The sequence below is a fragment of the Pan troglodytes genome, chromosome 16 (assembly GCF_028858775.2).
Source record: "Pan troglodytes isolate AG18354 chromosome 16, NHGRI_mPanTro3-v2.0_pri, whole genome shotgun sequence".
Lineage (NCBI taxonomy): Eukaryota > Metazoa > Chordata > Mammalia > Primates > Hominidae > Pan > Pan troglodytes.
In genome coordinates this window covers 41915425-41929565 of record NC_072414.2, presented here as the reverse complement: position 1 = coordinate 41929565, position 14141 = coordinate 41915425, and the positions used below count along the sequence as shown (strand labels likewise).

Sequence of the window (14141 nt, the reverse complement as noted above, 5' to 3'; positions counted from 1 at the left end):
TTTGATGAATAAATGTTCACTGCCTATTTGAAAGCATACTGTATTGTGTATTAATCAATGAATGGCTGATATATCCTGAAATTCTGGACAATATGTGTGTTCAGTACTGGAATTACTATTAAAATATTCTTTTTAATATTTATGTCTTTTCATAAGAGTTAAAGTACTCATATTTTGTGTTTCAAATATCTTAATAGTTGGCTGAAAAATGTCAAACCATAGATAGTCTAAGATCCATGAGGCTAGAGATTTTTGTTTTGTTCATTTCTGAATCCCTATCACCTAGAAAAGTGCTTGGTACATACTGGGCACTCAATACATGTTTTCTGAATGCACAAATGAAAACATGGAGTTTGCCTCCTTAAATATTGTGAACTATACCTGTCTCTTGTCTTACCTAGTCCTGGCCCTGTGAGGCTTAATTGAATATGTGAAGGTCTATTGAATTCCTCCCTGCAAAAAGAGGTCTTCAGTATAAACATAGCACATATTTTCTGGGTAGAATTGGGGCAGCTAATGAGGGTTTTTGTGCCCTAGTGAAAAGTCTGCTACATCCTTGATCTTAGGGGCTTGAAATCACAAGGACCACCTTCTCTCTCATTCACCCTAAAGTGAAACGTGATAGCCAATAAGTCCTGCCTTTGTAGAGTTCGCTCAGTCTTGGTGTTAAAGATGCCTGAGCAGTAACAAGTCACTGTACATTAGGAACATTTCTGTGATAAATGTGAGAGATAAAAACCAAAATGCAGTAAAAAATATGACCTAAGATAATTAAGAAAATAGAACAGAACCCACCAACAGTTATAAACTATAAATTGGAAAACTCGAACATCAGCACAGAGATTTGGGAAGTTATAACATCCATGAAACAAGAACAAGATGCTCTGGAGAGAACACAGTCAGGAAAAAAAGAAAAGAGTTTCTGGAAATTTAAAAAAAAATCTTGACAAACCAAAACATTCAATAGAAGGGCTGGAAGATTAAGTCAAGAGACTCTCCCAGAAAGTAGAATGAAAAGAAAGACTCAGAACATCAGAGAATAAAGACAAAATAAAGGGTCAACTGGCAGATCCAAAATTTAACTAAGACTGTTTTCTAGATGAAAGAATGGAAAAACAAACAAACAAACAACCAAAAAATAATGAAGAGGAGAAAATTATAAAGAAATATCAGAAGAGAACTTCCCCAAATCTTCCAATTGAAAGAGTCTCCTGAATACTCAGAAACAATGAATGAAACAAGATCAATACCTCTAAAATTACAAACCAGAAAGGATAAAGAGAGGAACTTAAAGCTTTTAAAGGAGAGAAGTGGGGCACTTACCAAAAGATGAAAGTCAGACTAACATCAGATTTACCATCAGCAACACAAGATGCCAGAGGACAGTGGAGTGATCCCTTCAAATGGCTCTCAACCTAAAATTCGATATTGTGTCAAACCATGAGACAAGTGTGAGGCAGGATAAAGACATTTTCAAGCAGAAAGCCTCATAACTTTTGCCTCCCATGATCTTTTTCTTATGAAATATGTTTAAGATATGCTACAAGCAAGAGAATCAATTAAGAAAGGGAGTGGCATGGGGTGAGGAAACAGTGACTCCAGCCCAAGAGAGTAATCCCAGGATGCAGCTGAGCAGCAGACCTGACAAACAATCAGCCTTGAGTGGGTGACACCACGAAGGCCCATATAACAAAGTGCACATTTTCCTCTGCTGTGAACCATAGTTCAAAGACAGACTTATGTACATATCTTTTATTCATTTTCAACTTTTAGAATCAATCTTTAGACCAATAAGAAGTATTTAAGTTTGGCTACAGAAAAGAACACAAATGTTTTAAACCTCTATAGTGAAATAGAAAAAAAAAAAAAATAAATAGGTTGGAGGGAGAAGTGAAGAGGAGATGAGGAGTGGGTAATAACCTCATCTTACCAGTTAGGGAGTGTTTATAATTGATGAACTGAAACAAAACAAAACAGCCTTCTGTATGTTACTTAGAGTTGCAGAAATAATCATTAAGGAAATTAAACTGGATATGCCTATATTTTTGGAAAAAGAAAGTGGAGAAGTAAATGACTTAAATCTTTGTCTGATTTTGGAAAAGGTCTAATATTTATAAATCCAGAAATGGTAATATATGTACATAATTTACAGTTTTTGGGGTAACCATTTGATGTACCTTCTGAAGTTTGAGAGTAATTTTCTCTGGGGAGTGGGACTGGGGCTGTGGTGATGGAGGTGGGGGCATGAAGAGTCTCTTGCTTTACTAGATATGCCTTAATGTAGTATTTGATTTTGTAACTCTTTGCATGTATTGCTTTGATTGAAAACATTAAAAGTACTTAAAAAAGAAGCTAGTATACTGTAAACACTTGATATATGGCAGCCGTTATTTTATTAGTAAGGGGGCAGGGAAATAATCCAGAATTATATTAAGGAGTTGTTATGGCAAAGTATTTGAAGCATGGATTTTTGGCTAAGTTTGAGTCCTGGCTGATGGATATATATGGTTGGCCTTGGCAATGCTCAGGTTCTCATCTGTAAAACGGGGATAATAGTAGTATCCACTACACATCATTGTTAGGAAGATTATATGTAATATTCCATATAAAACTGTTAGCATAATGTTGGGCCTATTATAGAGATAATAAATATCTCTTATTTTATTCAGTATTATTAATTTTAGAATAAATTTGATTTCAAGGAACAAAGGACCTACATGTGGCTCCAATTTTACTGTAGGTATTAACAAGCTTTGTGACACAGAATAGATAATTGCAATTGCCCACAGCATTGTTTCTCTTTAAAAAAGTAGTTATAATCCTATCTGCTTTTGTAACTTTAGAATCAATTGCAAAAGTTAATGGAGTTTCTCTTTAAAAAAGTAGTTACAATCCTATCTGCTCTTGTAACTTTAGAATCAATTGCAAAAGTTAATGGAGTCTTTAAGAATAAAAACTTTAGCAATAATCCCGGGGGAGGAAATGTGGACTCTGCAGCTGATAAAGCTCTTATATGTAAGTGTTCAGAGTGGAACCTTCTGTAGGCTTGCTCCTGAAATAGATACAGGCTCACAGTTCCATATCAAAAACTTTGGAGCCAGATATATTTAGAAATTCAGGATTTTCTGGTTGTAGAAAGACAATATGGTGTTGTCTGCCCTTTTATTATGCAATAACTCCAGTGACATCTGAGAAAGTACCTGTAATCAAACACATTAATGTTTTTGTATTAGAAAATATTAATTCACAAGTATTAGGTAGGCTTTAAGAAGCCATCATTAAATACATAACATTCCAGGTCAGATATTGCTGCACAAATGGGTTCAAGTCAGATCAGGTTTTGCCGTCAAGTAGGTTTTGAAAAAACTTTGCATTTTCTGTGCTTTTTTGTATTTTGAAGTTGTATTGAGCATTTGAGGATCTGTACAGCCATCCCATATAGTTTTGTGATTTTTCTTTCCCATATACTTTTGGAAAGTTCACTTCTTTGGTACATGGTTCTGAAATGAGAAGATTATATTTAACAGTAATGATGAAACAGCCATTTTAGTGCCAGACATTTGAGGCTGCAAAATAATACACTAAAAATACTTGGGGGAACTATTTTTGAATTTTAAAAGATAATTATTGGAATGAGGTTTATGGTTATTTTTGTTGTTGTTGTTCTCCTACAGGAAAAAGAGCCTGTGGATTTCTCAGTCAAATCTCAAGCGGATAGAGAATTTCAGTTCTTTGACCACAATCTGATGGAATCCATTAAAATGGGTGATCCCAAAGTTCATGAATTCCTTAGGTTACTTGCTCTCTGCCACACTGTAATGTCAGAAGAGAATAGCGCAGGTAAGTGAAAAGTTATGTCTGAGTGGTGAACCTTGTTTTTGTTTTTTAAAATTGAAACTGACACTAAATTTGAAGGATTTACAAATTAAGCGTTTGAGCAGTGAGCCTTGTTTTTTGTTTTTGTTTTTTAACACAGAAACTGATGTTAAATTTGAAGGATTTTCAAGTTAAAGATAGAACATAGTTTATATCCCATATGTTTTGAAAAAATGTGGAGAGATTTAAGTGAAAAAGAAATGAAACAAGGACAATGGAAAAGTGAGGACCCAAATATGCTAGTCAAGGGATGACATCGTTCTTACAATTGGGCACCACATTTGACTGTAAGCTTCTGGGTAGCCAGGACAAATACTGAAATACGGTTGAGTCACACATCTCTCATTATCAGTATGCATATCTAATAGATGCAGATGACCTTCAGGCATATGCTTAGAATGAATTTTCCCAGTAACAGAGATAAATTGACCTTGATATTAGAATAGTCTTATTTAGGCTCCATTATGAGAAGGTCCTCACACTTGTGAGATGGTTGTTTGGAACTCAGGGTTCATAGGATAGAACAAAACCAGTTGGGCCACTTAACATTTTGAAGCTGTGAGACAGGTAGATAATGGTATAGTGAACTGGCTTCTTGCCCTAGTTGAACCTAATCTATTCCATTTATATGTTTTCCTCAGCCCACTAATTCTTCCTACAAGGTCTTTGGTTCTTTCTCAAATCTGTTTAATTTTATATCTCAATTTTATTTCTTGAAATCTGTTAAATATATTGCATGTGCTGTTTCTGATACTTCCAATATCTAATTTTTTTTTCAGATCTTATTCTGCATTGTTTCTGTTGGTTCTTAGGTTTTACTTGTTGTTGTTTTATACTTTTCACTGTGAGCTGACCATTTTACTTTGAACTTAATTTATATAAATTTTTTGGGTCCAGTTGGTTCCTCCAGAAAGGATTTACATTTGCTTCAACGTTCTAATGTAGAAACATTTTAAACTAAAGTTTCAACTTGATTTCTTTCAGGCCACCTAGATATTGTGAATTCAGAATGCAAGTTTACATGAGAGTCAGTGATTGGTTATAAATTCTTGGCAGATATTTTTTTCCCTTCCAATTATAAGGAGGGTTCTATTTAGGCAAGTTTTATTCCAAGCCCTCTTCAAGGGGGCATGGGTGTCCAGTTTACCCTTATATTGAGAGTAGTCTTTGGGGGACCCAGTTTTGAGAGGCCATCTTTCACTGGACTCTCACCTTAGACAGGTACTGGGCTATGGCTTTTTAAATTAAAGCCCAGAGACATTGAAAACCAATTATCAAGTTCTCCTGGTTCAGAAAACACCCTCAAGGCAAATTCTGGCTAATGTGCTTCTTTAATCCCTTAAGTGTTCTTTTTCTCAGTCTCTGACCTGAACAGTTCTTACTTTCTTGCAAGTTCATGAATGTATTTAAGAATATTAAAATGCTTTTATAGTTGTTTGTAGCAGTTGAGATTGGTCCTGACACCCATTCCACCATGTTACCAGAAGTAGAACTTATGTTATTTCATGGGTAGGTCAAGTAATTGCTTTAAGTTTTTTCCTTTTGTGAATTTCAAAAATTCATTCATGTCTATTGTATCAAGTGGAACAATACAATACAAAAATTTATAAAGGTGAAGCTAATGGTAGCTTCCCTGAACTCCAGTCTCACCCCTACAGAGGTAACCACTGGTAACATCTAGTGTGTATCATCTCACCCTTTCCTCTGGCTCATAAATATATACATATATTCAAGAATATTTCTAGATATTTAGGTGATTTGTTTCTTTTTAACAAAAAGAACTCATAGTATAGCTATTAATACGCAACTTGTTTACTTAACAATTATCTTGGACATGACTATAAATCAGGAAATATGGGTGTAGCTCTGCCTAATTAATAGTCTTTAAATATTAAACTAATTAATTTTCAAATTAATTTTTACATATAAATATAATTTTATATAAGGGCTTACTTTATATATGCTGTTTTATAAACTCTCTCTCTCTATATGTATATATACATATAACTTATTTTATTCTTTTTGTCTCCTCTCCCCTCTTACCCCCACTCCAACTACACAAAATATCAGGTAACAAGTATTAATATCCTGGTTTGATTTCTTACATTTCAAGGGATTTCTTGTATGCATTCTCATAAAATGGTCATTAGTGGCAGACTGAAGTAGAATTTGGAGTATCTCTCCATCACTCTTTAGCTGTGTGATCTCATCAAACTCATGTAACCTCTTTCAGTCATAGGTTCCACCAGTATAAAATGGAAATGATAATTTTAATAATCTCTCTACCTCAAAGGCTGCCCTGAGGATTATTTGGGTTAATATATATTAAAATGTTTTAGTTTACAAAACATTCATGGCACATCTCTAGTCACAGAAAATACAAAGGTTTGATCTCTAACCTAAGAAACTGAGCACAGTGAAGAGGCAGACTCGGAAATGGATGTTTTCCTATAAGATGACAAGGGCTATAGCAGTGATATGCATAGAGTCCTATGGTATCCCAGAGGACAGATACCAGATTGAGCTGTTGGTGAGTAGAAAAGATCTGAGGACAGGAGAGATTTTTAGACCTGATGCTTGAGTTGGGTGTTAAATAATGAGTTGGAGTTGGCATTGGAACTCTATGAATGTTAGCTGTTAGTCAGTATTGATACACTTGTTTCTTTACCTTTTAGGAGAGCTGATTTACCAAGTTCAGTCACCTGATGAAGGGGCTCTAGTGACTGCCGCTAGAAATTTTGGGTTCATTTTTAAATCCCGGACCCCAGAGACCATAACAATAGAAGAATTGGGAACACTGGCTACTTATCAATTACTTGCCTTTTTGGATTTCAACAACACCAGAAAAAGGATGTCTGTCATAGGTATGGTTGGTAGCTAAGACTATTTTTGATCTTTTCATACTGTTGTGGTTATGCTTTTCAAGGATTAATTTCACTTTTGGCTATGTGCTGAGGGTTGTGATAGTTTTGAAACTTTCTGTATAAACTCTTGTGTTGCTCAACCTAGCCTCAATACTGCAGTGATATATAACTAACATTTATCAAGTGCTCATTATGTGCCCAGCACTGTTCTAAATGCCTTATATGAGTATGTTCAATATATCAATAAAAATATAAAAAAATTTTAAAAATAAACCACAAAAATGCTCTCCATGAATTAATTTATTCAATTGTCCCAACAATCCTAATAAGGTAGGAACTATTATATTTATACCCATTAACAGATAATGAAACTAAGACACAGAAAGGTTGAGTAACTTGCCCAGGTTCGCATAGTTTGAAGTAGAATAGCTGGGATTCAGACCTAGGAAGTGTGACTGCATAGCCCATTCACTTGTTCACTATACAATACTGGCTCCAGATGAGTTTCTAAATTGCTTGGCACATGACAGTTGTTGTGAACATCGTCCTCAGCCTCCTCATTATCATTCATTTTCTCTGTCCACCTCCATTGCTGGGGAGGACCACCTAATATTATATTTAGCACCACAACAAATCTGTGCTTTCCTGACTCAATGCTAACTCTTAGTGCTGTGTCAATGTCCCTCTCATTCATATTTAGTGCCTTTTTCCATTTTCACAATAGATATTCTAAACCTTGGCTATTTCCTCAAGTTCTCAACACTGCTACAATATTCTTTACTCTTGAAAGCTAAATTCATCTCCTATTTCTCTAAGAAAATAAAGGCCCTCAGGAATGCACACCATTAAGTCTTTTCCCCATCCTCCCCCTTCATCCCTAAGCTGTATCTTTAATAATTTACTCTCCTGCATCAGAAAACAATTGCTCTTTTTCCTTTTCAAAGCTGAAGGTTTTTCCAGTCCCATTCCTTATCCCTCCTTGCTTGCTCACTTCTTGCTTTTGCCTTCAATTTCTCAATTACTGGCTCCTTCCTTCAGCCCACAACTATATTATCCTCCTGTTTCCTTAAAGATATTCTTCATATGCTGGTGTCCACTGACTTTGCCACTATATTTTTCTGCTTTCCATCCCAGATTAATTTCTCAGGTCAGTTTTTGCTTCTTGCCTTTCTTACTCTTTTCATCCCATTAGGGTTAAGTTTCTTCTTCCTATACTCAAGAAGAAATGCTTTCTCAGAGGTTTCCATTAACCTTGTAACTTCCCAGTCCAATGGCTTTTCCTTATTAATCTGTTCATCTATCTATTTTTTTAAACTTAGTAGTATTTGAGACTGTTGGCCCTGTTTTCTTGACACTCCTGTTTTGGTCTCTGTAAACTTTCTGGCTCCTGTTTCTCTTCTTGTCCCATTGTTTTCTTTCTCAAGCTCCTTTGCTGACTATTCTCCTTCATCCCATTCTTCAATATTGATGTCCTTTTCTCTTTTGAGCTCCTGTGTTCTTCTCGGATGATCTTGAGCACATACATGGTGGTAGCTATTGCTTATATTCTGTGACCTTCTTATACAGCTGTTTAGCTTCAATCTCTTGCTAGAGTCCAAACACACATTTTCAGCTTCCGTTATGTCCTGTCACTGGATTGTTACCTAAAGTTTTATGTCAAATATGGAACTTTCTTTCTCACAACTATAGTTCTTTCTATAATCTGTATTAAAATTCACAGTTACCTGTCTCATTGTATGCTTGTCCATGAACTTTATAATGAATTCTTTTATTGAATTGTTGCAACTGCATGTAACATGCATGTCCCATTTAAGACAAGAGGAGACTAAATGCAAAGATTTTAAGTAACTTGCCCAAGATTGTCACACAGCTGTAACACAACTTGTGGCACAGTTGGGTAAGAGGCAGATCAGATATGTGAACCCAGGTTTTCCAAAATCTGGTCTTTTAAGCCCTATTATAGCTCACTCACTTTTTTCCATAGCTTTTGTGCCCCTTGGCTGATGGTTCTCAAACTTTAGCTCCCATCAGCATCACCAGGAGGGCTTGTTACAATACAGATTGCTGGGCCCTAGCCTCTAGTTTCTGATTTAGCTGGTCTGAGGTGGGGCCCACCAATTTGCATTTCTAACAAGCTTGTGGGTGATGCTGATGCCACTGGTCAGGGAATCACAGTTTGGGGACCACTTCTCTAGTCTAATAGATCCTCAAATACTATCCATTATTTTCCCCAGAGATGTTTGAGACATTTCTCTAATCCATCTCCTTCTCTTCCACTCTCAGGCCTTAACATCTCTAGAATATTCTGTTGTCACCCTGTTTGTAAGTCTCTCCTCAGAGGCATCAGAATAATATTTATTAAAATGGCCTCATAAACCCCTTTTTAATCATAAAAGTTTTTTGTCCTTTTTTCCTAATTCCCAGTACCCTGCCTTAGTTAAGATTCTTGTCACTGCTTGCTTGTATTATTGTAATATCTTCAAAATTATTCGCTGTTAAAATAATCCTCTATGCTGTCACCAGGATATTCTTTCTAAAACATAGGCCTGATTTTACTACCCCCTACTTAAAAAGCCTAGGTGGCTTCCCAAACCTTAAAAGAAAAAGTCATTAGTATGACGTGCAAAATTATTTGCAATCTGATCTCAATCTACTTTTCTTCTACTTTCCAAAACTTTGAGCTCAACTAGACCTCACCATCCCTGGATGCACTGTTGCTGTTATACCCTTTGGACATGCTGTTCCCGTCTTGAATACTCCTTTCCCCCACTTCTCTTCTTGGAAATGTTCCCTACTACTCATCTGGTAATGTCCAATTCAAATGTTACCCATTTTTCAATTCTTTTTCTATTCTCCAAATAACCACATTCTTCTGTGTTCCCCAGAATGCCTTGTTCATAACACCAGTGTGGTATTAGTCCCATGACACTCACAACTATCCCAGTCATTAAACTGTGTGCTACCTCAGGCAACTGCTATACCTTAGTCTTCCTAAACTGTCCAAGGCAAAGCACAGAGCTTGGCACATGATAAGTTTTCTATTAATGTTTATGAAATACTACTCAACCCAACACTTTGTAAGTTATGAATATCCTACTCATTGTATTTAATCAATTTCTTACTATTTAAAAAGTGTTTATACGTTAACAGTAGGGTTTTTGGTCTCTAACTACTAGAAACTAGCCTTGAAAGGTGGCTCTCAGCAGGTAAAAACCAAACAACATCTGAGAATGTTTATTTTTATTTTTATGTTTTGACAACAGGGAAGTCATCACCAGTGTCACTGATGAGCACACATGCCGTTCTAGGTGTTGGCTTAATGTTGTATCAGCAGGAGCTATCTTCTATTTACAGCCTCAGGGGAGGTGTTATTGATGTTGGTTTGGCCCAGAGTTGGTTTCTTTTTGCTCTGAGGGTGTTGACAAAAACCTAAAATTGCTACACAGGGAGATGTTTGGCTTTTCCTCAGCATTGGTCACCATTACAGGCTGTGGAGAAATCGCAGCCTAACCACAAACATCAGATGTTTGCCTTAATGGATCCCATATGAGGAAAGGTAGTGCTCTACCACAGAATGCATGAAGGTTTGCTGGATTTATTTTTATTCTGTTTGGTTTTTAATGAGGAGGATTTTTAGAGGGACTCTACCAGGGCAGAAAAGTCTTTGCATGATAACAAGGCAGAAAACAATCTTGGTCTCATGATCGTCACATGGGTTGGTCTGTAGGAACAACACCCTGATGCGAAGGCTCAGGCATTGCTTCTGTTGCTGCTGATCCTCCCCTTTCTCCTCCTCCCTCTTCTGCTTCCTCGTTTTTGGGTGGCAGCCATTATTCACTAAATCATCAATGTATAATTTCAATACCAGTAGTACTTTCATTCTGAAGAAAGAGCCCTGATTTAAGTCAGAAGTATCTATATAAAAATGGATTTCTATAAAGGATTTTTTTCCAGAGGGAACAGAATATACTATATTAGTAAAAAATATAAATGACATTATATAGTTTTGGAAGGACCAATTCTACTAATTCTGTAAATAGAAATACAGAGATAAAATTCAGAGATAGCTATTAACAGGGGCAAGTGGCAGATAACCATTAAAGAAGAATAAATTACAAGAAGCTTCTCGGAAGGCTCTTATGAGATCTTTAGATAAAAGTTGCTCAACTCTAAACTTTTTCAAGATTATCAAAGTACAAATCACACTGTCATGTGACAGGCATTTCTCTGTGTAGATGTATGAACAGCGGCGATACGGCAAAATAGAATTATTTACCACCCTTCACAGTGCTGCTGTTGCATCTAACTGGAAGCCATTTATGACATTTTTTCTTTCCTTTATGTCACAAAGGCATAGCTTCTGCTTTCAATAAATTGTGCACAATTTTGGTTCATCTTAATTAAGTAAATATTGATTTAAGTTCCCCCTATGTTCCAGGGCCTTCAAGCTAAGGGAGAATGTGAAAAGTTGAAAGGTAGTTCTATGTGGCTGCATCCAAGAGAACATGGTGAAACAGACTGGATAGTGCAGCTCTTAATAAGCTCTATATGCCATGTCAAGGAGTCCAAACTTCATAGAAGGGAGAGGGAAGCTGTTGCAGGATTCTAAGCAGCAGCGTGAAGATGACTGTAACTGGAATATACGGAAGAGTCTGGAAGGAAGCGGTACTGGAACGGGTAAAACCAGTTAGGTTAAAGTGATTTTCTAGGCAAGAGAGAAGTGGCAAGAGAAATCCGTAGCTTCCCTTAGATGTATGGTTGGTGAAGGGAGAACTGTGAGTGATGCCCAGATTTCTGATTTGGGAGACTGAGTGGATGGTGAAGCTGATTACTAAGACTGGGGATATAAGAGGAGTAGCTAATTATTGGAGGAGGGTAATATGTCCAGTATGAGTTTGGTGTGCCTGAGCATATCCAAGAGATTTTCAATTGGTAGTCGGATGTGCAGGTCAGAATGGCGTGCTAGAGATGGATTGGACAGGAGATACACATTTGAAAACAGCCTGATGATGGAACCTGAAGCCATAGAAATGATGCAGTTGCCCATGGACAGTATGAAGGATGGGAAGATAAAAAAAGACCCCGAGTAAATCTCTGAAGAACACTAATATTTAAATGGAAAGCATTGGGAGAAGATTTTATAACCTAAAAACTGTAACCTTTGTCCAAGTTCTGGCCATATGTTATCTTGACCATTTAAAACTATGTCCTTTTTAGTTTATTTAAGAAATACTAACTTCTGAAATGACTTAGATTTAATTAACTTTGAACAGAAATGACCAGAAGGCTTGGAAGAAAAGAGATATAAAACTTGCTGCTAAAGCAAATGTTTAATGAGTAAACATAAGCAGGATTCCATGAAATTGGATTTCCACAAAATCAAATTTAAAGGGACAAATACTAGGTTAAGGGAAAGTATCAGGGATGGAAAGTATTTATTGAATCAGAAAATTGTACTGCTGCAAAGGACCTTTGAAGTTAGATTGTTTAAACATCTCCTTTTCACATGTAGGAACTGAGATACAGTGATGGTAAGGGATTTACACAAATCACAATCAGTTTGTGATTCTTCCAGACCAGTGATTCTAAATGTGTGGTCCAGGGAATCTTAGGGAGCTTTGTGAGTTTTTCAGAGGATGCACAAGGACAAAAGTATTTTCATTATAATATCACTATTATTTATCTTTTTCATTCTTTTTCTCATGAGTATACCATGGAGTTTTGCAGAAGCCACGTGACATGTGATGTCACAACAGAACGAATGCAGAAACAGATATGGGAATCCAACCCTCTTTTATTAAACTAGATGTTACAAAGATCTGTAATCATGTAAAATAATGCCAATCTCCAAACTAATATTTTTTGGAAAATATAGTTTTTTTATAGAAATGTTATTTATGCTTATATGTTAGATTTATAATAATAATTATAGTGACTAGTGTTATAAAACTGATATAATAAAATTTCTCATTTTTAATTTCTAATATGGATATTGATAGATAACATTCACTTAAAAAAACTTTTTAGAATCCTCACTCAGCATTGAAAAATTATAAAGAAGGTCCTGAGACCATAAGTTAGAGAACTAATGTCCTAGTCTAGAATACAAAATACAGGCAAATGTAGGTTATTCATCCTTTGCCTTTATACCTCTGGTGTTGGAAGGGAGAAAATATAAGGGAAATTATTAAATTGGATTATTGTACAAGAAAATCAAGAGAGAGTCTTTCCTAGGATTAAGATAAATTGCATATGTTTTTCTCTTTCTTTTTCCCCAATGTAGGGGTTAGAGCTAGAGTACAAGAAAACCCGCATGAGTTCTGGCAATTAGGCAAGCTAACCAAGGGTCTTAAAACAGAAGACAAGACCTAGACAAGGCCCAGTCCTAAAAAGCTCCCAGGGTATGTTATTAGATCTATGTAAGCCAGGAGGAAACTAGAATAGATAAGTGTAGACTGGGGTAGAGGGGAGGGTAACATTGTATTTTGGTTTTTATATTTTTTTAAACTAAGCACTAAATTTTGTGTGCCATTTTCTTTGGCATTACATTAACAGTAATTAATAGTAAACATTTATGTTAACCTTTTTTTGAGGCATTCTCTTTGTAGATAAATGGGATAATTGAGTAGAAAGCATGTAATGATCTTTGACTGAACTGATGAAGCCTATGAGGGCAAGAGTATTCAGATTATGAAGTTGTGACAAAGGCAGTTGTCTTAAGTTGTAGGCAGTTCTGGGAAGAAATATCCAGCCATGTCATTCATTCATTCAACAAATAATTATTAATTGCCTACTATGTGTCAAGCTGTACAACTAAACCTAAAAAGTTAGGCCAAGTGTTCTGTGGTTTGAAAGAAAGCTTTGTCTAACAGCAATATGCTGGGGGTTGTCGGTGGGAATGGAGTTGAGGGTAGCCTAGGAAGGGCTGTCAATCTCAAACCTGTGGGGCAGGTTAAAAACACAGTACTACTGATATAGATTTCCAGTGGGAATGAGGTGGAAACTTTATTTTTAAAAGCCCCTCTGTGAAGTGTGTTTTCAGCCAGAATTGTTACCCAAGAACGAACCACCAAGAATTAATGGACTTTTCCGGAGTAAAAGGGATGAAGAAATATGTCAGCAAGGGCCAAGAAAAAATGCATAAACCATGACTTTGAATGGCTAGAATTGCATATGGAGATGATTTAGCATAGCACTGATACTGATTTGAACAGCAGGTCTTGAATTTCACACCAGGAGACAGGCAAATAAAGCTCTCAATTCTCCTTAATATGGAGATGAAGACTTAATTTAAATGTATCAACCCTTCAGAAATAGTAAGCAAGGAAAACAGGAAGGTCATATGCTTCAGAATAAAAACACTTGTTTCTGAATTTGGGAAATCAAAGATTCCAGTAGATG

General features: G+C 36.1%; 1 protein-coding gene across 16 annotated transcripts in view; it reads left to right on the top strand.

Moving 5' to 3' along the window:
• The window catches only part of ATP8B4 (ATPase phospholipid transporting 8B4 (putative)), a 333420-nt gene that overhangs the window by 245077 nt on the left and 74202 nt on the right, over positions 1-14141 (top strand). For all 16 annotated transcript variants that reach the window (XR_010151382.1, XM_063794140.1, XM_063794142.1 and 13 more), the window contains 2 exons: positions 3675-3840; positions 6552-6740. Coding sequence is in view for 15 of the 16 variants with exons in the window: in XM_063794140.1 (XP_063650210.1) it covers positions 3675-3840; positions 6552-6740 (355 nt within the window). In the remaining variant the exon portion in view is untranslated. The remainder of the gene's footprint in view (positions 1-3674; positions 3841-6551; positions 6741-14141) is intronic.